Source organism: Natator depressus, chromosome 21 (assembly GCF_965152275.1).
Source record: "Natator depressus isolate rNatDep1 chromosome 21, rNatDep2.hap1, whole genome shotgun sequence".
Taxonomy (NCBI): Eukaryota; Metazoa; Chordata; order Testudines; family Cheloniidae; genus Natator; species Natator depressus.
Window position 1 is genome coordinate 6,651,444 of NC_134254.1, and position 27,336 is coordinate 6,678,779.

Genomic DNA, 27,336 nt, shown 5'->3' on the forward strand with positions numbered 1-27,336 from the left:
TACCCCCTACCTCGTGAGAATGGCTCAGAAGGAAACAGAAATCCAGCCGAGAGGAGTTTGTTTCAAACTCAGCAAACAACAACAACAAAAGAAATAGAGTTCAATGTTCGAAAGAGCTTATGTGCTTTAGCAGCCCAAGTCCCCTTTCCAAAAGTGAGGGAGGCCCTTAGTAATATGGGATAGTTGTGTAGCAACAACTACATTGTCTTAATGCACCACTGGAAGGTGGCCAGGTACTACCGTCTGGGCATAGTATAAAAGCTTAGAGAGCAGTACAGTGTCATTGAAAATGGCTGGGGCTCCTAAATCTCTTGGGTGCTCTTGAAAGTTTTGCCCTTAGTCACGAGGGCCCTTGCCTTCAATTCAGTGGCCAAACCCCCCTTGACTTCCATGCCACAGGTTCGGGGCCTAAGTTGCTTAGGCTCTCAGACATCTTACCCATAGTCTAGCGCTCTACCTACAGGGCTGGCAGTGCACTCCCGCAGCTCAAGCAGTGAACAGAGGAGTCAGGAAACTATTCACAGCTCTGCCACCCACCGGCTGTGTGGCCTCAGGTGAGTCACTTCACCACTTTCAGTGCCTCTGCTCCCCCTCCCACTCGCTGTCTGTCTTGTCTCTTTCAGGCAGAGACTGAGTCTCTGGGTAAGTACAGGGCCTAGCATGATGATCCTGGTTAGGGCTTTTAGATGCTACCGTAATATAAACAATAATCAAATCTGCAGTCCTGTTTTGGGCAAAACTCACGTGCAGGAATAGGTGCATTCGGCAGTAATTCAATGCCCGATGGACCTGCTGGCCAAGCCAGACAGTTTAAAGGGAAAGCCAGTCCCCAGCCAAGCCCAATCCCCCCGACCTGGATCTGTGACCCAAAATGCAAGTCAAGCCACTAGAGTAGAACACCACAAAGGAAATCCACAAGAGCATGCAGGGCTGAGCACATAGCTTTTCTGCACACCCCAGCGATAGCAACAGACTAGGTTCACCACTGCCCGCAGGATGCCTGCTGATATGAATGGGAGCTATGGGCGATCGGGTCCCCTTTGCAGGTGTTACACTGACTTGACTTTTCCATGGCACCTCCCGACCTGCGGAGGTTCAGTTTGAGCCCATCCTGTGTCCCCTTCTTGAAAACCACATTCCTTAGGGGGAAGGGGCTGTCGTCATCTCACCTCTGTCTGGCGGGGCTCTCTGCAACGTGACGGAATGATTCTCCTTCTCGGCTGACTGCGTTTCCATTGCCAGTTCGTCTGCAGACAGCAGCGGGCGGCGCCCGTTATTGAAACAGGGCACCAGCCTTTCCTTGTAGAGCAGGAAGAACACCGCGATGGGGACTGGCAGCTGGTGGAGCAATGGGAAAAGGCAGGTCAGCCAGCCTGGATTTATTCTCCCTCTGACTCAAATGTCCCCTGCCCAATCTCCAGATTTGTTCCTCCAGGGGCAGGAGCTGCTCCCGCCTAGGGGGGTTATGATGTTGGACTCAACTTCCAAAGGGCATAAGCTTGTGTGAAGTTGAATCCAGCCTAGTGGGTGTAAGCCTCCTCGAAGCTGCAGGTAGCAGAGCAAAGACCCTTGGCTAACATACACCCCACCTTCCCTCTGTCCCAACCAACTGGGGAATGAAGAAAGGGCTGGAGGGCTGGGGGGCTGGCAGTGAGAGAAGGAGGCTATCACTTGCCACCTGGCAGGTTGGGGGTGAACGAAGAACTGGCTGACAAATGTCAAGTTTTTCAGCAGCATTTCAAAAGCTGAAATACTTCAGTTGTGAAATGCGGCAGCAATGCCTCAGGCTCCCACGAGGGAGCCCGGCCCAGTGAGGACTCCATTCCTCAGGGTGCGCCATGGTCTCACCTCTTAGTGAGAGGAGGCCGGGCATTGTGGCCAAGGTGCATCATGGGGGGTGAATTCCAGCTGGGGAGCCCAGCTCATAGAAGGGAATGGGAAGATGAAGGATCCTGAAATACAAATCCCATGAAGCACCGCGGCAGCATTTCACAACTGAAATACTTTGGTTCCTGGGAATTATGGTTTTGATGAAAAATATCCAGGTTCTCTTGTGGAAAGCAGACAGTTTGCACACAAAGTGTTGTTCAGAGAAAGAGCCAGTTTGGACGGGACCTCTGCAGCCAGCCCTCATTGTTAGCACTCAGTGGCTAACTAGTGTCTGGCATCAGATGAGTTTGTGAGTCTCCACCCAGTGCCCACATCACAAGGATCATGGCACTCCCACAACAAGCTTTCACTGGCCTCCTCTTTGGTAGCCTCAGCTGAAAGACCACGGCCTGAATGGAGACTGAGCTGCCCCTCTTGGTGTTTTTATACTGCAGTGTCACCTAGAAGCTCCCACTGAATTCAGAGTCTCCCTTGTGCCGGGGGTCGTCAAGGACAGTCACTGCTACAAAGAGCTCACTAACTTTAGTCCTTCCCGGACAGAGCTGCAGCGCGCTGGTGAACAGTCTCCGGGCTGTCACTGTGCAAACACACATTGGTGCTATGCCACCTGGCACTTCTCTGCAGCATCAGTCCAAGGTCACGGCTTAGGTTGGGCTTCTCACACCCATGACTCAGTGGTGCCTTTAGACCCACAGGGATTTATTCCTTTTTGTTTGAAGGGAAAATAAAGGGAATTAAGTAAAGTCACGTCCCCTCCTTCACCGCTTAATTGAAGTCCTGTTTATTCTGTGACAAACCGAGGGAGAAAGCCAGGAAATCCATAAGTTACGGCTCACACTCTGTCCCAGTTCTGGCTACTTGGTTTTGTTTTCTACACATCTGTGAGCAAGTGTGAGCGCTAATGCTGAATTTCCTGGTTTTTGTTGGCTCAGGGTGTTATTTAAACGTATGGAGGATTTCTCTCCCCTCCACCCCCCCCCGCTCCCCCCACTGAATTCATTTACGAGGACTCCATTGTTCTGGGAACAATGGGAATGGGAACAATTAGTTCAGTCCCATGGAAGAAAAATGTATTCACTTGATAGTTCTAATCCTTCCGGAGGTTAGGACCATATTTTAATTGCGGATTTGCCACAATAATAAAATACCAGTTTAGCAGACCTTGCAGACATTCTCACAATGTATTAACACAGCACCTTCCAGGCTAAAGGATCCAAAGTGTGTGTGAATAAAAGGGAGGCCACTGTGGGTAAGGTACTAGACTGAGAGTCAAGAATCCAGGGTGCAAACACTCCCTGTGTGACCTTGGACAAGTCATTTGACCTCTCTGGGCATCAGGGCCCATCTGTGAAACAGGGATAATAATCGTCCTCTCTCTTCAGAGCAGGGACTGTCTCATTATGTGTATGTACAGCCCCTAGCAGAATGGGGCCTTACCTTAATACAAATAACACCACATGTACCTTACTCACACACACCAGAATTAGCAATGGGCCCAAACCAAACCCTAGAACTGAGTAACAAACATTCAGAGCCCTCTCTGATACCACCCACAGTCAGATTATCACCCACCACCATAGCGCAGCCACCTCTGGAGTGAACCATGGCAGCCAACTACATGCAACAAAGTGAATCAGAATGGCACATCAGCTGCTCAGTCGCGAGCTGCTTCATTCATGAAGATGGATGGGGTTTCTCTACAGCCAGACTGGATCAGGATATCAGGTCATTCAAATCTGCTACCCTGGCTCCAGCAGTGGCCAAGTGACCGGATGCTTCTCTAGAAGGCAACCATAGCCAGCTGTGCAGTGCAGAGCAAGAGAGAGATCAGTTGACCTTCCAGGTCCTGAGATGAGGCTACCCTAACTCTAGGATGTATGAGTACCGCTGACCGAGCACGTACATACACATCAATCCCATTCTGGTACTCAAGCAATCCAATGTTCCCAACAGCGAAGTGTCAGGAGATGTTTAATTCCTCCAGGAGAAGGTCATAGTCTCCGCATACATTTGGTTTAATGCACAAAACGTATTCGTTCTTTGCCTTTCTGCAGCACCTTTGGTGCAAGGGGCTCAAAGAGCTTTGCGGGCATTAGCTGTTCAAGTACGACAACAGTCTGGTGCAGCGGACAGGACACAGACCTGGGAATCAGGTTCCAGTCCCAGCTCCACTAGTGACTAATCAAGTGACTTTGGGCAAGTCACTTAGTTTCTCTGTGCCTCAGATTATCCCCATTTGGGAGCATGGCACGGATCACTGTAAAGCACTTTGAGACCTCTGGATGAGAAGCGCTTCCTAAGTGCCACATATTAGTAGTATTATTGTAACCCTCATACGAGGAAGGTAAAGATCATCTTCATTTTACAGGTGAGAGGAAACTGAGGCACAGGGCGAATAAGTGACTCGCCGCAGATCACACAGCAAGTCAGTGCCTGGGGCAAGAATAGAACCCAGGAGTCTTGAGTCCCGGTCTCCTGCTGTAGCCATTAGACACACCATTCCCTCTCACATATTAGAAAATACAGGGTGAAATCCTGGCCCTGCTGAAATCAATGGGATTACACCCACCACAGCAAACAGCTACTGATGGGAAAGGCCCTGCTGAAGCATGGATTGATTCCTAGCCTTGTGCCGGAAGTCAGGACACCCGTGTGCCCGGCTGTCGCTGAGATTGGGCATTTGAAGCGGAAGGAGCAATCGGAAAGGGGCTCCGTGCAGACAACAGGGGAACCAAGAGAGCAGGCTCCCGATCCCCAGAGGCGGCTCTGATCTTAAACCAGCTCCTGGCCTGTTGGATAACGGCCTGGGGCAACGTTGGCACCACCGCGGCTGTGGGAGAGGCTGATGTCACTCAAACCAGCACAGGGCGAGTGCATGGGGTGGGGAGTTAGCCAATCAAAGCAGCTCGTTGGTTAGACGAGCAAACAGAGATCACCACACTAGCTTTGCAAGGGAATGTTTCACTAAGCAAGGAGCCAAACTCACCCCTGGCACAAAGTGCACTGACTTTAGTGGAGTCACACAAGGGGACAAATTGGTCCCTAAGGCTTTACCCTGGGATTTCTCATTAGTTACTCGCACCTTCTGGAGCGTGCTTATGCTGCTTGCCTGAGTCCAGCCAAGTGTCTTATAGAGCCAGCTGCCTCTGTCCTCCTTTGATATTTCCCTATGTTCCACCAGAAAAGGGCAAACAGCGAGGAGCGGCATTGGCTCACGGATGTGATTTGTTTGCCAAGATATATGGGGCAGGGCCGAGGCATTTATTACAGGAACTTGCTCCTTGGAGAGGCTTGGTTTTCTTAGGCTAACACACCGGTCACCTGGGCTGCTTGGCACATGGTTTAATGAGACTTCCTTATACCCTGCAGCGATCCTAAACAGAACTATAAAGGAACAGACAGCAGACGCAGGCGTTATATGGCTAACTGCCCCACCCCTGGGGCTGGAGATGCACCCCCATGGATGTGGTAACGCTCATTGAAAGGATAACCTTTTCAAGGCTCAGTCTATCTTTGGAAAGGCTCCTGCTTCCCCAAGCAGCTAGCAGAGCCAGCCATTCGGGGTACAGCCAGGCAATGAAAGTTGGTTCCTGGCTCATTCTTCCATGGGGTAATCCCAAGACTTCAGCAGCAATGAATTTGGCCCAGAGTTTTTTTCAGCTTAGCCTCTTGCTGGGAAATGCTGGTGGGTTGCATTGCTAAGGAAGCGGTCAGAATCTCTCTCCTGATCTTGCTGTTTTGCGTCAGCTCTCAATAAACTCAGGTGTTATTCCTCTCTCCTGGTCTCTCTTAGGGACTTCTTATAGCCCACATCACCAAAATATGTGAGTGTATCACAGTCTTTGCTCTATTTATCCTCACAACACCCCTGGACAGTAGGCACTGCTACTGTTCTCATTTTAGACATGGGGAATTAGGCACAAAGAGACTAAGTAACTTGCCCAAGGACACTCAGTTCGTAGTGGAACAGGGAACTGAACCCAGCTCTTCTGAGTCCCAGGGTAGAACCCCAATCATTGGACCAAACTTCCCCTCAATTTGTCTCAACTGGCTCTTTATTCAAAACTCAATAAATTGGTTGATCAAGGTGGCAAATGCAGTTATAATCATAGCTCTCTTCCATCTCTAGATTCTATTTCAGCCAATCTCCCTCCCGGAGCACGGATTACCCCCAGCCTGCTTCTTAAGAACCTGAACAAAGGAGCTTCCACCAGTTCCTTTGGGATAATTACCCCACAGACAAACAGATCCCACCCTCAGGAACTTGCACTGCCAGGGCGCGAATGGAGTTTCCATTCTGCGGAGAACCCTGATGCATTGAATCTTGCTTTTGTTCAAATCAGAACGAAAAGCTGAAATGTCAACATCTCCTGCAAAACGAAGGGTCTGAACATTTTTGATTGAAAACCATTGAAACGCTTTTGTAATGTTGAATCATTTTGCTTTGATAAGACACAAAGGTTTCGTTTTTGATCATTTCAAAACATAACACAAAATATTGGGTAATATAATAAACAGGATATTAGGGTTTTAATATCATATAAAAGTTGAAACAAGAAAGTCACAACAATTCATTTTGACTTTTTCCTGTAGGAAATGGTGTCACATTAAGATACATTCCCCCCAAAATGTTTAGAATTTGACAAAACTGCATTTTCCAATGGAAAATAGCCAACGTTTTTTCGGCCACCTCTAAAGCCTACTTCATTTCATCCCCTTGTTCCCAATTTCATTGTACTAATTAGTTTCTCTCTCTTTCCTTGATGTTTACACCGTTCAAACAGGGGTGGTGTGATCACCCCTTTTCCAAGCTACATATATTAACCTGATTAAAGTTTGATTCTTTCCATCTAAAAAGATTTTCAACACGTTTGGTGGCAAGGCAGGGATGCATAAAGAGAAGAACTTGCTTTGGGAACTCCGGAATGCAAAATTCCTAAAGTATTTGAGATCTGGATTTATCTCCCTTCATCAGGGATAAAAACTTCATTGAGGAGAGAAGTGGAAACTATAAAGTTTCCCTGTATGAGGCTAGTATCTCCTCCCACCTTCTGCCTTCAGTCTAACCAGATCCCTTCCAGCTATTTGCCCAGTTTATGCCCGTATTTTCTCTGAAATGTGGCAGAGACCGTGCCAATCCCAATCTCACACTGCTCTTGTTAAACTAGAATTACTGGTTTGGATTATATAATTCAACAGGAAGGCTAAATTTCGTCCCTGTGCCATAGGACAACTTGGGAAAGAGAACAAGGACACTACTTTGGCAGGAGACAAACACACACCCCAAGAAGTTTACAGAAGGTGTGCCCTGCTTCCCAGCTTTCCTTCACATTTGTTACCAACGTCTCATGCCACATAAAGGACTACGTTTCAAAGAGGACTTCACTAAATGGGCCTCCAGTGGACATCATTCCGTTTTTGCATCCACAATTTTTCAAGCCCAAGTCTGCATGTTTGAAAACCCCACCCTGATGGAAGTGCAAACTGGATTTGTGCTTGTGAGTCAACTAGTTACACACCACACTTCTTCCTTGGTGTGCACAAATGTGGTTTCTGAGGGTATGCCCATACAGCAATCACAGGATGTGACTGCAGCTCAAATAGACATACCCAAGCTGGCTTTAATCTACCTAGCTCTGCTCTGGTATCACAGTAACGAAGCAGGGGCTAGCCCTGGGATTCAGGGCTAGCCCCTGGGTTATCCAGGGCTTCGGGTGGGTTTACACAGCCCATGCTGAAGTGTGCGCTGCTGCAGCTTCATTGCTCCGTGAGCCGAGCTAACTTCATGCAGGTCTCCTCGAGCTGCAGTCACACACTGTGATTGCAGCAGAGACACCCCGAGTTTGCATGCACAAAAACCAGGATGCAAAGAAAATGGTGAATACAATTCTAGAGGCCATTTTGGAACATCTGAACCGAGACATCGCTTGGGGCCCAGTCCTGCTCCTCATGAAATCAACAGCAAAGCTCCCATTGACTTCGCTGGGAACAGGACCGGGCCCCAACAAAAACTAACCCATCAAGCACTGCCACTGCACTTCAAAGCCTACATTAACTGCAGCCTTTACTCGGATGATCAGGGATGATTGCTAAAATAGAGAGGACACCTCCCGCCACAGCAGACCCAGAGTTAGAGGTAAGTAACACTGGATTCTCACCCGAAGGAGGCTGCACCTCGCTGAGTTCTTCTGCAATGACATTCTCGCTTTGTACCATTTGCTTCACTGATGCAACGAGAAGTGCATCAAACAGGCTGCCCGGACCCCAGCCTGATGAACACCAGCTGTGAGATGCACTTGAGCTGTGTTTTGGTTTATAAGCACATGGACAAATCAAGATGGTGTGAAGACACCTGTTCCTCTGCCTAGCACAGCATGTATGTACTGGGACCACGGGCTGCTCCCCGCTTCAGTCTGGGGCTGGGAGAGGGAATGGGATGGGATCTTAGACAGCTTGGCTAGGTGAGCAGCCGCGGTCAATGCTCTGGGAGAGCAGGACTGTCCTGGCAAGCACATGGAAATAATAGAGAGAAATCAAATGAACTGAATTCACCCACCACTCGTGGCTATGCTTTGAGATCTTTCGAGGGATGGTGCCACAGGGATGCAGAGAATTATCATCTCTCTCTCTCTCTCTCTCTCTCTCCTGGAATTTCTCTGGCCCCACCACCACGCTATCCAAGCACCTTACAAACGTTAATGAACGCATCCTCACAACCTCTCCTCATAGGCAGGGCCATTCCCCCCATTAAAAAGGAGGGCCTGAGGCACACGCAGCTAAAGTGACTCACCCAAGGCCACGCAGTCAGACTGTGGCAGAGCCTGGAACGGAACCCAGACCACCCGAGTCCCAGTCAAGTGCCTTAACCACAAGGTCTCCTCTCTTTTGGCGCACTCCATCCAGCCCTATGGATTACCTGCACTGCTTGCTACTGAGCCCTGGGGTCGGAGCCTGCCTTGGACAGCCGAGCTCAGATGGGTTGCAGAGCAGGCAGACAGGAAGTGCTCATCTGCTTGATCAGCATCATTTACTGACTCTCTTGCGGCTAGCACCTCCAGGGAGGGCACTCAGCCCCAGCGGGAGGATGAGGCCGTCAGCTTTGGCTGTCTACGAGAAGAGGGTACGTCAGGGGTATCAGAACAGAGTGGGTGGAGGAAAACATGAGCCCCTTACCCAGGCAGGCCATTGGGCTTGAGACCAGCGGTACAGAAGGAGAGATCGCATCTGGTTGCCTGGTGAGAAGAGTGCGAGACACCCCTTTGTTTCACCAGCAAAAGCTGGTGTGTACATGGCGTCAGCCAACTGAGCGCGTTTCCTGCAAGTGTATTCCAGCTGTAACTCAAGTGCGGCTCGCTGCCCGAGAATGGCCAGACTCCGTCTCCGGGGGCAGACGGAGAGACACATGTCTGGGACTCACTGCTGCATGTGAAGATTAACATTCCCCCTCTGAGAACTACTTGGAAACATCACACTGACCCATTCTGCTGAAATACCGACAGGGTGGGGAGTTAAGGCATTGTGACTCAGGAGATCTGGGTCCTGCCTCTGCCACAGACTCCCTGTGGGGCCTCAGCCAAATCACTTTAACACTCTGTGCCTCAGTTCTCCACCGGTCACACAGGGATACTATTGCTCCCTGTCTCCTACCTGTGCTGGGCTACTTGGACTGCAAGCTACTCAGGGCAGGGACTGTCTCTCACAATGCACTTTGCACAGCCTGATCTCAGCTGGGGCCTGGAGGTGCTACACAAAACAATCGTAATGTCAGATTGTTTCCAGCCCCAACTGGTGACAAGGCAAAGCCGTGTCATTCTAGACACCATCTTGTCTTCTCTCATTTCAGTTCAGGTGCCATTTTCAGCAGCTGATCTCTGACAAACTGGACATTACCGCTTCATGCCATTGGAAAGCCAAGATCCTCAGCTCCAAGAGAGTATAGCGCAGCGGATGCTAGCTGTACAGACTCTCAAGACGATGACCCCTTAATATCCATTTGAATTGAAGTAGGGGGGGAAAGCCCTTAGGCAGTCTGAAAGGGTGAGCCCAGGTCAGAGATCGTACAACTTGTCAAGGCCAGAATAACGTGACATCCACTGATGGAGAGCTGGGCTTTCAGCTTCCTTGCAACTTACAACACTTGTCTCCCCGTGGACGTTTGCAAGACACCAGACCCACTAATCCTTTCACTGATCTCTAGGAACAGTCTCCTGGCACCAGACCACGTGTGAATCTAACCAATCCCAGTCCTCAGAACAGGAAGTGAAGACTATTGAATCCAAAAGAGGGGTTGCGGGGGGGGGGGGAGTGGGGGAGGCAGGAGGCAGGTCCCTAGGTTGGTCGCTGGCCAGGACACTGGGGCTAACACCTCTACTCTTGCAAACAGTGCGAGATAGAAAAATGCCACCTATTGAACCATTAACACAGCTTCCCACTGCACCCTCCCTGCTCCTTCCAGGTCTCCCATTCAAGCACTGCCCTGCCCTGGCCCTGCTGAACTCTGGGTCTCAGCATCAGGTGGGAAGAACAGGATTTATTGTTTCACATTCTGCATCACACTCCCCTTCAGGGCGAACGCGCAGCTCCCCCCTCATGGCCGCACATCAGTGACGAGCGGGAAGTCTGGCTGCACTACAGGCTGATGATCAACAGCTGGTCCGGGCCACCCCAGGAACGTGCCGCAGGGGAGAGCCTGGCACACGAGGACCAGATGGCTGAGCGAGCGAGAGGAGCTGGGCTGGGCTGACAGCGGATTCCTTGCTGCCCATCTCCCGGGGAAAAGGCCCAGGCTGGGCATGTGGGAGGTTTACACCAGAAGAGCCTTGACGGCATGGAAGGGCCCAGGATCCCAAGCCATCCAGGTTTCCCAGATAGCTGCTGGGAAACACCACAGCAACCCTATTAAAACTTTGCCCTACATGGGGTGAGCAGGGACGGGGGGGTAGTGGAAGGGCCCTCACACAGAGGTTCCAATGTCCGGCGCAAATTGGAAAGCTCCGAGGGGGCCGCTGGCAGGAATCCTACTTCCCTGTCTGAACATTCACCAACCGCAGTCACCCGTGCCGGATGGCTGAGCTGCCAGCGCGACCTTTGCAGCGATCTCCACCCCCAAGCTGGGGGCCCTGTATGGCTGCGGGATGAGAGGGGAGAGCTGGGAACTGGGCTGGACTCCAGTGCTGGGGCAATGACCACTCAGGGGATCCAGTTCCTGGCGGGGGCATGGAGGGGCTCCCCGCATCTCACTGCCTGTTAGATTCCAGGTCAGGACGCAATGGGACGGGGACAGGGCCTTAAAGTCACCATCCCACAAAGCATTAACCCTCACAGTTTAGTGCTGTCCCTCAATTGTACGGTAAAATCACAAAGGAACTGAATCCCTATGGCCCAGTCTTGGGCCTCAGTAACTCAGCTAGGCCCTGGGGAGCTCACTATGAGAAAAGAGGGGGTGAATCCTTCTCCTGCCTACTTATTCCCAGGCCATGGAGCTAATCCACAGCCTCGACTCCAGCCTGGCTGCTGGAGGGACTCTATGGCCCTGGTGCTTCCTGCTGCTGCTTGGAGGCAGGCAAACCGCGGTGCCCGGAGGGGAGCGGGAACAACAAGAGGAAGAGCTAAGGCACGGGACACAGAGGACTCCCGTTGGTCCACCACGCCGCGATACTCACGTTGATCAGGGCCATGATCCAGAAAGCATAGGACACGCGCGTCACCACCATCCCTTTCATTGGCAGCTCGTACTGCGACAGGTTGCCGGGATGGTGGGGGACCAACGACTTGCGGATGTGAGGGAGGTTGCTGGTGGCGTTGAGCGTGGAGTTAGACAGGATGCAGTTGGTGTCCGAGAGGAAAGGGTCAGCTATCAGTGGGCTCAGCAGGGCCCCGAACCCCACAAAGAAGTGAAGGGCCTGGAAGAAAGGACAAATGCCAAGAGGTTAATTTTCTGCTCTCCCCTGCAGGGAAGCTGCTGGAGCCTCCTCCTGAAAGAACGAGACCCGACGACAGAAATACAGCAAGAGCTGCCGCGTCCCGACAGAACTGCCCCAAGGGGAAGCCAACGCATCTGCCTCACCTGCAGGAAGATGGCCGAGTCCTTCTGGTAGATCTTCACCAGCTGCATGTTGGAGATGGTGTCGATGCATCCCATAGCCAGTCCCGCCACGGCCATGACCACAGCCAGCACCACCACATTGTGGCAGAGAGGGATGATGGCAAAGACCACAGAGATGGCGAGGGACGACGCAAAGAGGGCGACCAGGGACTGAGACAACCTGAGCAGGGAGAGAGGAAACAAAGGGACAGAGTTACCTTGGGGAGAGCCCTGTCCAGCAATGACATCAACCTGCTCACTAGGGACACACCCATAGCTACCCCTGGCAGTAGCATTCTTAGTCTATTAACAGGCCTGCCCCGTCCCCCGTGCACTCGGAGTCACTTGAGCATGGCACATCAGCCCATGGTGCACGTACCATTCACTACGCTGGCTACGTTACCATTCAGCACATGGTGGGGAAAGGATTACGAGGGATATTCCTTGATTAGATAATGGATGTAGGATCCAGCTACGCTGCAGGGAGGCAGGATGTGGCCCTTAGCATGGTTTCCACACATGTTAAGCCCAGACGGGACCATTACAATCACCTAGTCTGACCTCCTGTCCAACACAGGCCACAGAAATATGTCCCATCACTACCCTACCCCTCCAGCCACCCCCATCTCTTGCTAGTCTCAGAGGCACTGTGGACTGAATGCATCATGGACACTTAACTCCTTGCTCCCCTGTAGAGGCCCAAAGGGGGCATATTGGCAGGGAGACTATGGCGCTGACCATGCTGCACCTGCGCTGTGGGTAGTCTCCAGCCCCCAGGGCCACCAATCGCACTGATGTCACATTAGGAAAAGCTACATCCATTCCGTTTTTATTTAAACCATGACATGGTGCTCTATTTGCTGCTGCCTGTAGGCCACATATACCCCAGCTAGGGTCCTGGGCACCATAATGTCTGATTTCAACAGCTCATTTATTGCTTTAGTCGTCTTCCCATTTGGCTTGTCTCCTGCCCTAACTTTGGATCTCCGCAAGAACCTGCCTTCTGGGAGTTCAACCCTTCCTCCTTCCTTTCCTGGCTGCACCACCACAGAGCAAGCAGGACGCCTGTCTGAGGCTTTCTTCCAAGCTTTGCCTTGCACACCAAGCCCCAGGCACCACGTTAAAGGTCCTCGTGCCCACATCCCATGATCTCACCCAATGTTTGCATGGAGGGGAGGTGATAACCTTGATCGCCACATCAAGGGTTGAAACCTCTTTAATCAGGTGGAATTTACCCAGCTACCTAATGGTTGTAGGATGGCTAGAGGACAGGCTGCAAGCCAGTGGGACGTGCCCTCCGTTCAGGAGGGTTTTGCTCTGCTGAATGGAGTGCTAGGGCCCCTCTACACCACAAGCATTATATTGCACATTGTGACCGTGAGATGGAGTCAGACTGTACCCAGCCTCGTGTGTACCTGACACGCTGCAGGTCCATTATTTGCTGCAGACTTTCAAGTTTCTTTTGAAATTAAAAGTTTCTAGACCAGACGGGTGTGAAGAGAGCCTTCCAACCGTGACCTGAGTGTAAATGGTGCAGCAGTGCCAGCCTGAGTCTGCAGACAGCCTGAAACGAGAGCTCCAGGAGTCGTGACCTGCTGTGCTCCTCTCAATGAGTGTTAATTCTGAAACCTACTGACACCCAGGTTCAGTATCAACTGTTTCCATTACTGATCATTTTAACATCATAATATATCTGACCTAACCACTGCTCAGACTGTAAGAGGCTGAACTGTCTCTTTTCTGTGCTTGTATAGCCCTAGCACAGTGGGGCCACAGTCCTGACTGGGGCCTCTGGGTTCTACCATAACAAATATTTGTTATTCCTACAATACCGTCCCCACAGCCCCAGCTACAACCCACCCAGGTGCCAGAAGTTCCATCTTCCCCAGTGGATCCCTTCCTCCGTTCACAGTCTGGTTACATCCCCAGTGAGGATCACCTCTACATCACAACAGCAGGACCTGTTCAGTCTTTCCCCTGTAACCAACTGAAAGGGTCCTGAGCTCCTACTTCCCTAGGCACTCCCACAGGCGAGTGGTCTGGAAATGCTTAAAAGACCTTAGCATAAGGCGGGCAAGTGCATCACGTCACAGATCCTGCGGGTAATAAGCCCACTCCCTGCCTTCTGTCCGGACTGCTATGAGCTAAGCAGGGAGCAAGGCTGCTCTCACTGTCAGCTCAGAGCCGGCCAGCTCGCTGAGTTAGAGAACCGAGCCCAGGCTGGCATTGCACCGCTGCAAAGCTGCCAAGTCTGAAGGCAGGAAGGAAGGAAGGAAACAGAGACCAGACAGCAAAGCACTGAAAAGACCAAGAGTAGCAAAATGTGAGACTGTAAAACCTCAGCAGAGAACAGCTAGCACAGACAGGTCCCCCTGGAGAGAACGCATCCCAGTTAGCACCTCTCCCCACCTTTAGGCACCCACAGCTTTCTGATGGAGCAGGGCTGGTCCCTTTGGCACATGAAAGCATCACTCCTTAACCGACCAGAGGGGGGCGTTGCTGGGTGATGCAAGCCACTCCAGTTCTGGCTGGAGACAGAGAGCGGGATCAGCAGTAACAGCCAAGCCCCCCCTCGCACAGGCATGCAAACCATACCGTCTGCATGCACAATCCATTCCCCTCGCTCCCAAGCAACTCGCAACACAGAGGAAATCCACAGCCACATCTCCTTGGGGAGCAGCTTGGCTTGGGGGCAGCATCTCTGGTCACAAGTCACAGGTTCCCCCCACCCCCACCCCGAGCTGACACTGCCACGCAGCACAGAGGGACGCCTGGGCCATTCGCGACGCCGCAGCTGCAGAGAGGAGACTTGGATCAGGGGGACCCTGGGCCCGTTTCTGGGGGTCGCTGAGGCGAGTGTTTTGGGTCATAGGGGAATAACTTGTGTGTCCTAGCCAACGTGCTGCCCCCTGTCACTCAACAGGCAAGAGCCCCGGCTGGGCAGTAGCTGATCGCCAAGCTCATTTGAATGCTGAGTCTGTAGCTATCTCCCTGCCTTGCCAAGGGCTTTAAGATAAGAGGATGAAAAGGGCTGTGGAAACCAAAATCCATTCTCCAAAGCAGGTTGCCTAGAGCAGCCGGCCATGAGCCAGGACATCTGCTATGTAGTCCTGACTGCTATTTGCTGGCGGGCTGGCCTTGGACAGACCCCTTCTCCTCTCTGCACTTCCGTTCCCCCATCTGCAAAATGAGGGTAATTCCTGCCTTACAGAGTGCATGAGGCTGAATAGTTTACAACACACTTTGACATCCTCGGGCAAAACAGACCTAAGTGCAAATTTACTTTCCTATTCTGCTGGATGGCATAAACTTGGTATTCTGGACTCACAGACACATTTTATCTTGGAGCCCAGGTCCATGTATTCAAATTAAAAAACTAATGTAATTGTTTTTGAGGGTCCAACATTTTGCTGGGCACTAACCCAGCCTCTCATGCAGTTTAGCCCTTTTTAAAACCCTGATCCCCATGAGCAAATTCACAAGACAAATTAAAAACAAACCCCAAAGACATAAGGCCATGGAATAAAACAACAGGCAAATAAGAGAAAGGAGCCACAGAGGTACAAGGCAGCACCCGTGAGGTATGGCAAGAGCCCACTGGGGAAGAGAACTGTAGGGATTAGCAGCCAGTGAATATGAGATGGTAGATACGTGCACCAAGAGATCCCAGAAGTGCCTTTTATGTTCTGCAGTGTTAGCAAAACAACTGCAGAGCTGCCTCGGCTTGGTTAGAGAGTGCATTCATTACCGGAGTTAAACATTAATCGCTAATTATTTCATGTCCTTAAAAAGCACTAAAAAGATTTTTTTTTTAAATAGCAAAAATGTGTGCCTCCAGCAACGTACCACTAATGAACCCATCGCTTCTTTATACAGCCCCCGGAGCAAGCACCAAGAGAACCCACTTTGCATTGCGCCCCATCGACCCCCACATCCCCAACTCTGGCATTAGTGAGTATGAAGGAATTGCTCTCTTCCAGCCACTGAATCCAAAATGAAGTCATTTGCTTTCAGGTAAGTTTGAAGAGTGGACTGCTCAACACCAAAGGTGGGATTTGGACTCCCACTGAAAGGCAGTGTGAGTTGGGTGTCTAACCTGTTAGGTTCCTTTGAAAATCTCAGCTCTTTCCCTGTATCTTTGTAACAGGCATGACATAAACCCAGGTCTTGAACATGAAAAATCATTGCACACCTCATCAGACAGTTAACACTCTGTCTCCCCTACATCTGGCTGCAGTGGGATACAGTGGTAACCTGTGCTAACCGGTTGTGGAGCACTGCCTTGCATAAACATCTGCTACCTCTCCCCCCGCCCCCCGAGGCTGCATTGCACTGGGGGGAAGGGATTCCTGTACAAACAGAGAATCTGATTTTCAGAAGTGTCCACGTTTTGTTGAAGCCAAGGGGAGCTAGGGGAAGGGATATGGAACCTCATGCTTCAGGGTTACAGCCAGTCTCATAATGATGGGGTACGATGAGACCTTCACAGGGAGACAGATTATCCCACATCTGTCAACTGCAGGGTTTCTCGCACTGTCTTTGAAGTAGCTGGTGCTGGCCACTGTCAGAGACGGGATACTGGGCTGGATGGACCAGGGGTCTAAGTCCATCTGGCAATTCCTATGAGCCGCAGATGTTCAGTTTCCCTGCAAAGTCAGGCCCAATGCTCAGAGAGCTTTCCCAGGATGCTTAGGAATGAAAGACACTATATAAATGTGCCACCCTCAGTCCCTCCCAATACTGGAGCCGCACACGGTGCCAAATGAAGGAGACGCTGAAACAAAAACCTTAGAAAGATGGGAAGGGTGGAGGAGGAAGTGGTTGTAGGACCAGTCCTGGTGTTTCCCACGGTTGCCTTCCCTAGTGACAGACACAGGCCTTGGCTTCAGTGGGGCAGGATCAGGCCCCAAGAGGGGAGATAGTTTAGGATTACGGAAAGTTGAAGAATCTCGTCTCATCTGCCCTCACAGGACCACCTAGGGGAACACACCTTTGGAGGAAGCCTGAGCAGGGTTACACCACACAGGGCCAAACATGCCTGTGCCCGATCCACATTCACACCCCCAGCTTGGCTAGCGCCAGTGGGGCTAGTTGGGTGCTGTGCCAACAGCGGGAGAAACGCTACCAACTCTCAGCACAGACGCAGCCGCTGAAAAGGCAAACAAGGGCACAGGCGCCCAGATACCACTGCAATGGGAGCGGCAGGAGAGCAGAGACTGGATGGCAATGGAAGGGCAGCACAGAGGAGTGCAAGGTGGAGGGGGGAAATAAGATATTAGTATTAATAATGGCAGGACCCAGTATTCAAATCAACCATCAGGAGAAGTCAGAGGAACAGAGGAAGGTGGGGGTAAGCAGAGAGTGAGACAAGAGCTTCTCAAAAGAGTGCAGGGCCAGGTTTCCTAGCATTCAGCACCCACAGTCAGAGCTGGATTTTCCAAAGAGATCAGCTGCTATTCAAGCACCTAAATCAGGGCCAGATTTGCAGAAAGGCTCCACCCGGACCAGCTCCCCGTGTGACACTTATGGCCAGATTTTCGCAAGCGCTCAGCTCTCAGCGAGTACCCACTGTGCTCAGCTCATCTGATAATCCGGTCCAGAGAACACAATAAAATGGGATTCTTTAATGCATTTCCAGGCACAGTGAGCTACGGGGCTGCTTACAAGAAGCCAACCAGCCAACTGGAAGATGCGCATAGACCTCCTTTACCCTAACGGATCTGACATATAATTTAGCATCTCTCTAACAAAGCTAAGGTAGTGCTAGGGTGTGATCCAGGGTGCGCAATAGGCTTAAAAGCTGTTACCACCCATGCAAGAGAATACCCTGTTCATGTCATCTTCTAAAAGCTATATTCTTCTGAACTCTGTACCACGGGTGCAATACAAAAACTACAAACACACTGAGTCATAAGACAGTAACATGCCAGTCTTATGAACAAGGCTCACACTTTTAGCTGAATTCTGTTCCTTTCAGTTACACAGGGCATTTCTCGCCCTACAGTTTCAGTGTAGCACATTGCAAGAGTAAGACGAAAGGGCAGCTCCCAGCATCAGTAAGGGGGGTGTACAAGACTGATATTTTCATAACAACTCAGGCACAGTAGCTCATGTTCTGCTCTGTTACATGCCTGCAAACACCTAGATTTCAGTGGGGTTACACAAGCTCAGAGCTTGGCCCACTGTTAATTCAGCTCTCTGGTTAGAGGAACCAAAGGCCATCTTGAGCCCCATCTATGCTACAGTTACAACCAGTGGCCCAGTTAACAGCATCGTTATCCCCTGACTTGATTATAACATTCCATTTTGTAGAGCAGACAGAACCAGAACCATGTCCTAGGATTTAGCCCATATAAGAAACAAAGCCTAGATGCCATGTGCACTACAAATTAGAGCCAGGTCTCCTGTCTTGATTGTGACTGTTATGTCAATGGGGCCTTAGCAAGCTCTAGTAGAAGCTATCACCTTCTGAACCGTAGGAGGCATGGACTAGTGCTCTGACCACAGGACTGGGAGCCAGGAGCTCCTGAGTTCTAGCCTTTATAATCATGCAGCATTCTAGCAAGCGGTGACTTCAGGCAAGTCACTTTACTACCCTGTGCTTCAGTTTGCCCATCTGTAAAATAGCGATAATACCAACTGCAGCAGGGCATTGTGGGATTTAGATAGCTAATATCTAATATATGTAAAGTCGGGTGCCATGGCACATTTTAAAGATAGCTCTGTAATGCTGCTCAGTGCACCTCGGACACATGGGAAACACCCCCCACTGCCCAAAATACCTACCACTTCCCAATAAGAATGTCAGCAACCGTTTTAAGAATCTTGCCCGTGCACTGAAGAGCCACAAATAGGGCCCTGGTTTATTAAGGCAGGAGGGGGTTGCTCATTTTGCCCCGCACAGGATTAAAAATCCAAGACACCAAAAATCCATTCTTAGGGAAACCCTAAAAGGTCCGTGCAGCACAGGCTGGACACCAGGAAGAAGCATAGCAACATGAACGTGGCATTTCCAACTGAGCAATCATTGGTCTGTATTTGCATAATCTCACCTTTGAACACACAGGCAGTAAATTAAGTGCTGGCAAAAGGTACTGACCAGGGAATCTGAAATCCACTATCCATATCACAGGCTGGGCAAGCTTCCCGCACACCGTCCCCTTCCAATACGCACCACCCCTGACTTGGCAAGTAGTTCGGTCTCCTAGTCAAGATGCTTCTGCTGATCTCCTCTAGGACTGTTTCATCTCCAAGTACATACAGCCCTTGGCTCCTCTGCTCAAAATGCCATCAATGCAGCTCCGGGAGTGCCGGCTGGGATGGCAATTTCACCTCTATTCTAATTCCAAAACTCTTTACAGGTACTAATCAGAGTTATCTACCGAATGCCTCCTTCATAAGTCAAGAGAACAGTTTCAAAACAAACACTTTATACCCACAAGAGTATCATGTAAATAATGATACAGATAGAGACTACAAAAGTCAGCTACAGGGATCAGTAAGACGGTAAATAATCAGCTGATTTTGATATGCAATAGCTGTCCTCACATCCAAGTGTCCACGTCTGTTTGGAAACCTCTCACAGTGCTGTTGCACGTTTTCTATTTAAGCGAGATCTTAACACAAGATTTGCTACAGATCCCCTGCCTGGCTGCACTTGGAAGCCTCAGTGATTTGTGAAGAATGCTGCTGTCCCTCACACATGCCTTGTGTGAAGTTGAAATCGGACTGTACTCTCTTCAACCCTGTAGCAACTTCATGTTTAGAGTGTTATTGTTTGAGGTTGAATCTTGTTTGGCCAACCTCCCCGAGCGTAAGATAACAGTGTGATTGCTGACACTGGGGTTATTAAAACAGGCTTTCCACAATGTTTTTAAACGATTGGGTTAAATAAATACATTGGGAAGTCTGGAGTAAGACTTGCAATTTCCCCCCTGCATGCACCATCTCTGCACTGAGCTCAATAAAATCAATGACACTCCACATGGATGCAGCGAGGTACTAGCTGGATGGACCCAAGTACAGAATCAGGCTCCTACAGAATGAAACCTGCAGCCTTTACTCTCATGAGCAATTCCACTGACTTCAGTGGAACTGCTCAGGTGAGTGAGGGCTACGGGTCCATTACAAAGGGTGTAGTTGGTGCAGGATCTTTTACACAACTTGTCTCCCCAGATGCTTTGAGTTCCATACCGCAATCAGAGAAATAGACAAAAGCAAAGAGAAAGTCAGGGGGGAGTGAAGAGGGAGGGAAAAGAGGAGAAATGAAAAGACATGTTTTCAGAGGTGATGTGAAATAGGGACCGGAGACGTGGAGCCCACACATGGGGCGTCTCAAGCCAGAAGGGGGAGAGTTGCAAGCTGCTGGGGGAACATGAAATAAAAATTGGAGCTGTTAGAGCAAAAGTGACGGTACAACCTGAACTAGGGCCCTGCTCTCCCGGCTGCCCTAGGGGGGCACAGAAAGGAGCGTCCCCACAAGGCCCCATAGAGCGCCGGGAGGGAGGCTACAGCCAAGCCACGTGGGAAGTTCAGGGTCCCGAAGCTGGCCGGAGAGGGAAGGTGGTGTGAGCAGGGGGACAGGGCAGGCGCTGGGTTCTCGATCAGAGCCGGCATGGCCCCCGGGCCGCGGGGGTGAGGCTGATCGGGGGGGGGCCCTGAGCTCGCCAGGGGCCTTACGTTCTCTTGAAGACTCCCCCGAGGCAGCTGCCGAGCAGGAGGCAGAACTGCTGCGAGAAGAAGACCCAGGTGATCTGGGAGAGCGAGCTCTGGGTCTGGCAGCGCAGGTCCAGCAGGGTGGGCCCCAGGAAGGCGATGCAGAGCCCGAAGCTGAAGAAGACGCTCCAGTAGGTGAGGGTGGGCTGCAGGTTCCTCCGGAACAGGGCAGCCACCCGCTCATCCCACACCATCCTGGGCTCGGGCTCCGGCGAGGAGAGCCGCCCGCAGCGGGTTCCCGGCCACGGGCAGGGCTCGGCTCAGCGTGAGGGCCGGCGGGTGGACAGCGCCCCGGATCTCATGCGCCCGGGAGCCCTTCTCCCGCTCCCCGGCAATCCGGAGTCGCTCCGCTTTCGCTGCAGCCGGCGCTCCGCTCCCCGGGCAGTAGGGATGTGCCTGGCGCGGGCAGGCAGCGCTGCTGGACTCAGGCGCTGGCCCCGCCCCTGGGCCCCGGGGGCAGCGGCCACCGCCTCCCGGGGCAGCAGCGGGGCGGGGGCGGGGGCGGGGACGGGGGCTCGCCGCGGTGCCCAGAGGCCAGCGGGTCGGATCCTGGGCAAGGAGCTGCGGGGCTGGAGCAGTTTGTAGAGTGGAGGGCGGAGACCGGGGATTTGGGTTATTGGTCCTGTGCAAGGAGGAAAGCGGGGAAATCCCCGCCCCGGCCAGGCACTGGGTCAGGTCCCTGTGCCCGCTGGATCGTGGGCTCCGTCAGGCTGCAGCAAAGGGAAATGTGAGCGCCCAGCAGCCCTGGCCCCGGCCCTGCTGGAGCCTAGGCCACAGGTGCTGGAACTCGGGGCGCTGCCTTTGCACCCCCCTGGCTTGAAGCGGTTTCCATCATGTGCGGGGTTTACAGTTTGGTTCAGTGGCTCTCAGCCCCCCCTACAGATTGTCCCTGCACCCCTGGGCTGGCCTGCAGTGAAGTGCCAGCCAGGAGGGCTCCAGCAGCCTGGGCCCCGAGCTCAGGGCTCAGGCTTTCAGAAGGGAGGCCACCCAGCTGAATGTTGGGTTAGTTTCTAGGCCCTTCGCCCTTTACATGGCCTGTCTGGAGGCTTTTAAAAAAACCCCGGGGGGAAAAAACAAACCCACTTTTGTTCTGGGGTTCTTCTTCCCCTAGTGTGGCTTAAAAGGCTCTTTACAGCAAGGGGAAAACCCACTAAGGCCCTGCACCTGCAAACATGTATGCATCCGCTTAACTTTAGCCCCATGCCCATAGTAGTAAAGCTGATCACCCATTTAGCCCCTGACCAGTGATTGTTCGAACACTCTTCCCAGGCAAAGCAGTGTCCCAGAGTCCAGCCAGGCTGGATGGGTTAGTTCTGGCCCGTGTGTCAGCGTGGCATGCGTGAGCTTTATGGCATGGCTTAGGAATGCTGCTGCAGAGCCTGTCGGTTCTAGTTTGCACAATAGGTTGTTATTTTAGAGCGTGGGGAATCCAAACTGCACCTGACCCCTGGTTCTTCATCGTTACATTCATTTGCTAGCAAGTCACACATCCCGGGAGGCCAATAGGGGTTGGGACTGATTGAGGAGTTCAGGATCAGGCCCTCATTTCCCATCTCACTCAGAAAATTGTATCCAAAAGACTTTGAGTTAATAAACAAAAGCAGCCCAAGAAAGGAAACATTAATGAATAGGCACAGGCTAGTGTGAGAACTCCCTTGTTTGTTAAGTGAGTGGAAGATGAAACCATTAAAGAAACCTCTCAACTTCCCTGTGAGATAGGTCAGTGTTATCCTATTTTACAGCTGGGAAAACGGAGGCACCCAGAGGTGAAGTTACTTGCTCAAGGTCACTCAGTGAGTCAGTGGCAGAGCCAAAAATCGAATTGCACCCTAATGATTTATCCGCCACCCACATTTTTTTTTACTAGGCAGGTCAGGTAACCTACCAATGTCACAGAGGAAGGGTGGTCAGAAGCTCTGGGTTCAGGTCCTGATTCTGCCACATCATAACTTTTCACTGTAGACAAAACTTTTCCTCTCTCTACCTTAGTTTTCCCATCTGTATAATGGGGATAATGATTCTTATTGACAGCATGGAGGGAAGTTTGTCAGGATGTTTGTAAAAGGGCTGAGAAGAGAGATTTGAAAGCCAGAAGGGACAGTTAGACATGCATTGTCTGCTGTCTCAGTTACTTTTCTCTAGCCTTGCCTCACTCATATCCCTTCAGAACACTGCTGTGAAGATCTTTTCTTAGCCTGTCTTGTTGACCATGTCACCTCTTCTTTAGCACATCAAACATAAGCTCCTTGTCCTCCATACCCTTCACAGCCTGTCTCCACCCTACTGCTCTTCTCTCCTCCACTATCAAAAGGTCCACTCCTGCCTCCTATTGGCCAATGAGCATCTGTTATCCACTTGTTACATTTTCAAACAAGCCCCTTTGTGCTTTGCTTTCTCTCATGGTGCCCCGCACGCTTGGGAGGCGCTCCCGTAAACTGCCACACAGCTACCTCCTTATCCACCTTCAACTCCCTCCTTAAGATCCCCAAGAATGCTGATAAAAAAATCTGACCACAGTTAGGCTGCTGGTGAACTGAGACCACTGTTTGTCATGCTGACCAATATAATCTCAACGTTTCCTTGTACTTCCTGTTGGTCTGTATCTATATGTTGTCTCTTGTTTTATGTTAGATGGTAAACTCCATGGGGCAGGTCTTTTTGTTCTGTGTTTGTACAGCACCTGGCACAATAAATAACAGTCTGACCACCTGTATAATGCAGGCTATTGAATTTCACCTGGTTATCCTGTATTCAGCCCCATGACTTGTGTTTGGCTAAAGCATCTCTTCCAGAAAGGCATGCCAGCTAGATCTGAAAACCTCAAGAGATGGAGAATCTACCACTTCCCGTGGTAGTCTGTTCCAGTGGTTAACCACCCACTCTGTTAAAAGTTTGTTTTTTCTAGTTTGAATTAGAATCATAGAATATTCAGGTTGGAAGAGACTTCAGGAGGTCATCTAGTCCAATCCCCTGCTCAAAGCAGGACCAACCCCAACTAAATCATCTCAGCCAGGGCTTTGGCAAGCCAGGCCTTAAAAACCTCTAAGGATGGAGATTCCACCACCTCCCTAGGTAACCCAGTCCAGTGCTTCACCACCCTCCTAGTGACATAGTTTTTCTTAATATATAACCTAGACCTAACCCACTGCAACTTGAGACCATTGCTTCTTGTTCTGTCATCTGTCACCACTGAGAACAGCCAAACTCCATCCTCTTTGGAACCCCCCTTCAGATAGTTGAAGGTTGCTATCAAATCCCCCCTCATTCTTCTCTTCTGCCGACTAAATAACCCCAGTTCCCTCAGTTTCTCCTTGTAAGTCATGTGCCCCAGCCCCCTAATCATTTTCACTGCCCTCCGCTGGACTCTCTCCAATTTGTCCACATCCCTTCTGTAGTGGGGGGCCCAAAACTGGACGCAATACTCCAGATGTGGCCCCACCAGTGCCGAATAGAGGGGAATAATTACTTCCCTCGATCTGCTGGCAATGCTCCTACTAATGCGGCCCAATATGCCGTTGGCCTTCTTGGCAACAAGGGCACACTGCTGACTCATGTCTAGCTTCTCATCCACTGTAATCCCCAGGTCCTTTCTGCAGAACTGCCTCTCAGTCAATCGGTCCCCAGCCTGTAGCGGTGCATGGGATTCTTCCTTCCTAAGTGCAGGATTCTGCACTTTGGCTGCTTGTCAAGTATTAAGTTATAGCAATATTTTCCAAAGTTGCCAGGCATTTTACACACACTACTCAAACCCTGTGGGAAAAGCTTGGAGAATGTTTTCTGAGAGACCTGAAGTGACATAGTGCTTGGAAGAAGAAAAGCGCTATAGACATTTTTTGTATGGATGCTGAATTGGTATGAACAACGATGGATTTCAGCTATCTTGCTTTTAATCACACCAGATGGTGAATGAGAAAACAAATCTATTCGTTTTATATCTGTCCTGTATCTTACGCCAGGATCAGTTCTGTATTTGATCCAATTTTATTGAACCAGTGGATGGGGAGCTAGACTGGGCACGTGTTCTCTTCCCAGCTTTGAATTAGTGCATGACCTTAAGCAACGCTGTGCCTCAGTTTCTCCAGCTGGAAAATGGAGATAACAACCCTTTGGCGCTTCAAATGAAAAGCAATGTCTAAGCTCGGTGTCACGGTTAGCACATTTCAAATTCCAGCAACATCTGACATGGCCTTAGCAACTAAGGATTTAAATACCAGCACTGCTTCCGGGAATGTCAGGCCATTTTAAGCAATACTGATAAGGGAGGTGACAGAAGATATGTTTGTAAAGGCTTGTCTGCATACGAACACACAAACCCCCTAGTGTCCCCAGCGGGCTGAGCACCTGTACTGAGTAACTCATAGTACATATAATGGTAGCCCCAGGGCCTGCATCTAACAGCAGAACTAGTTTTACAAAGTGACACCTTTGCTGATTTTCAAATCCTGGGATCAATTTTGTATGGATAGTGAATGAACAGCCACGTTTCTGTGCCTGCTGCGAACTGCAAGGTAAAACCAAGAATGAATTATTAATAGCAGCAGACCTACAGCCAACAACATTATCTGATGTTTGCTAATGTGGCTCAAAGAGAGCTGAGTATTTAAGCAACATCGTCTCTTCACTTTCTCCTGCCCTCGGCCCCTCTTGTTTGGGGAGCATGAGGCATGAAAGCCTGTTTCAGACTCCCCTGTCCAGATGTGGTCCTCTTTGTGGCGGATGGGGTGATTGCTGGCTTACTGTGACGGGCCATGGTTTGTCATGACTGTATTTTAATATAGCTCCAAGCAGGAAGCTTGCTGTCATCATTCAATCTAATATTGTTATGGTGCTGGTGCTGCTTCCCTCAGCCGAATCTCTGGAGGAGAGGGGAAATCACTGCTCACGTAAGGGGTTGATTAAGGCGGGGCTCTGTGGGGCAGTATGTTTCAGCTTTTCACTTGGGAAGACACCAGGGCAAACCATGAAAACAAACAGCAGCGCTGGCTGGACTCTCCTCCCAGGCCCAGTTGCAGGATTGGTTGGTCTCTTGCTTACAAACCCAGCAGCAGCTGGACAGGACAGCCTGTCTTCAGACAGCGGAGTAGGGAGGGATGCCGCAGGTCAGGACATGGGGACTACTGGCAGAGCCGACTAGCGTCCCAGCACTGGAACAGAGACCCTGAATGGAGAAGCTCCTGCCAACACTGGCCAAAACATTCAGAAGTGGCCAGTGGTTCGGGATGCCTGGCACTTGTTTTTTTTTCAGAATTGCTGAGCGAGCATCGACGTCATTTGGAGTTGTGGGTTCCCAGCACAGTACCTCAGCCTGGGAACCACCCAGAATCACCGGCAACTCCTGAACATTCTGGCCACTCCAGGCAGCAGGTCCCAGCCCTCACCTGCCCGAGGACCAGCTGCAAGATAGGTGCCTCTGCAAGGGAGGGTGCTTGTTCACTCGGAGTTCCCATTAGCTTTTGGGCTCGGCTGAGGCCCAGCTCAGAAAAGGTATTTAAATACCAAATTCCTATTGAAATCAATGGGAGTTAGGTGCCTAAATACCTTTAGGGATGAAGGCTGCAAGGCTTTGGAGCAGGATTTGGGGCAGTACATCCCCAGGAGCAGGACTAGGGTGCTCACCGGGCACTCTACTTCCTGTCTGACGCTCCTGGCTGAGGAACCCTACCCCTCTTTATGAATTCACAGGCACAAGAGCATGTGGCCTGCAAAGCCTGTGCTTCTTTGGGGTACACCACGCCCTCCCCCAGCTCTGCTGCCCTTCCTTTGTCCTTTCCCTTCAACCCTTTTCAGGGATCCACAGATCCAGGCCCAGTCAGGGCCAATATCCTTGCAAGTACTTCTACACTGATGCATTGCGCCTGCAGCCAGATACAGCGGCACAACGGGAAGAACAAGAGATGTGTGTGCTTCCCCCATGCCCACTGAGTGTGAACTTCAAAGCCTTTCAACTGCCGCAATGGCCAACCTAAGAACCTTTAAGCGAATTTGTGTGGAAATGGAAACACCCAGCCAGAGTCATCGAAACTTAATGAGAAAAGACTTTGTGTTTCTTTTACCCACAATACAATGGAAACTCTCAAACAGTGGGTCGAATTCCTCCAGAATGCACACATTCAGTACCAGTGCTTATACTCTGGGAATGAATGGTCATGGGCAGCTAGGACTGCCGCACGTTAGTCTCATATTCTGGAGAAATTATCAGCCAGATTTTCAGAACAGTTCAGCACATTGGGTGCTAGATGCTCTGAAAATCTGGTCCAATTGTGGGTGCTGAGTACTTTGATGTCTGGCCCTAGATTACACCTTCCTGGTTAAAGGTAACTCTAAAATCGTGGTCTGGTCATTAAAGATCCCATGACTCTTGTCTCCTGGCCATCCAATTTGAATAATTCCTCTCATCTAAATTCCCTCTGCAGTTTCAGATGCATTAAAAATTCTTCCTCATTTACCAACCTGAAACTGTTCTGCATTATTGCTTTGTGCTGTTAAAGAGCTACCACGCTCCTTCCCAGGGGTGGCTGCATTTTAATGGGGGGGAAGGGGGGAAAGGGAAAATAGTCTCAATACCTCATTCAGGATGGTAAATATCATCCCCATTTTACAGATGGATAAACTGAGACACAGAGAGGGAAGTGGTTTGCTCAACCCAT

At 50.7% G+C, this 27,336-nt stretch overlaps 1 protein-coding gene across 1 annotated transcript in view; it reads right to left on the reverse strand.

Moving 5' to 3' along the window:
- Nucleotides 1–21,110, reverse strand: part of MFSD4A (major facilitator superfamily domain containing 4A) — a 36,373-nt gene extending 15,263 nt beyond the window's left edge. The window contains exons 1-4 of the mRNA XM_074935880.1: nt 20,654–21,110; nt 11,957–12,155; nt 11,553–11,792; nt 1,170–1,338 (exon numbers count right to left, since the gene is read on the reverse strand). Coding sequence (XP_074791981.1) covers nt 1,170–1,338; nt 11,553–11,792; nt 11,957–12,155; nt 20,654–20,883 — 838 coding nt within the window. The 5' untranslated portion in view covers nt 20,884–21,110. The remainder of the gene's footprint in view (nt 1–1,169; nt 1,339–11,552; nt 11,793–11,956; nt 12,156–20,653) is intronic.
- Nucleotides 21,111–27,336: the final 6,226 nt, after the last annotated feature.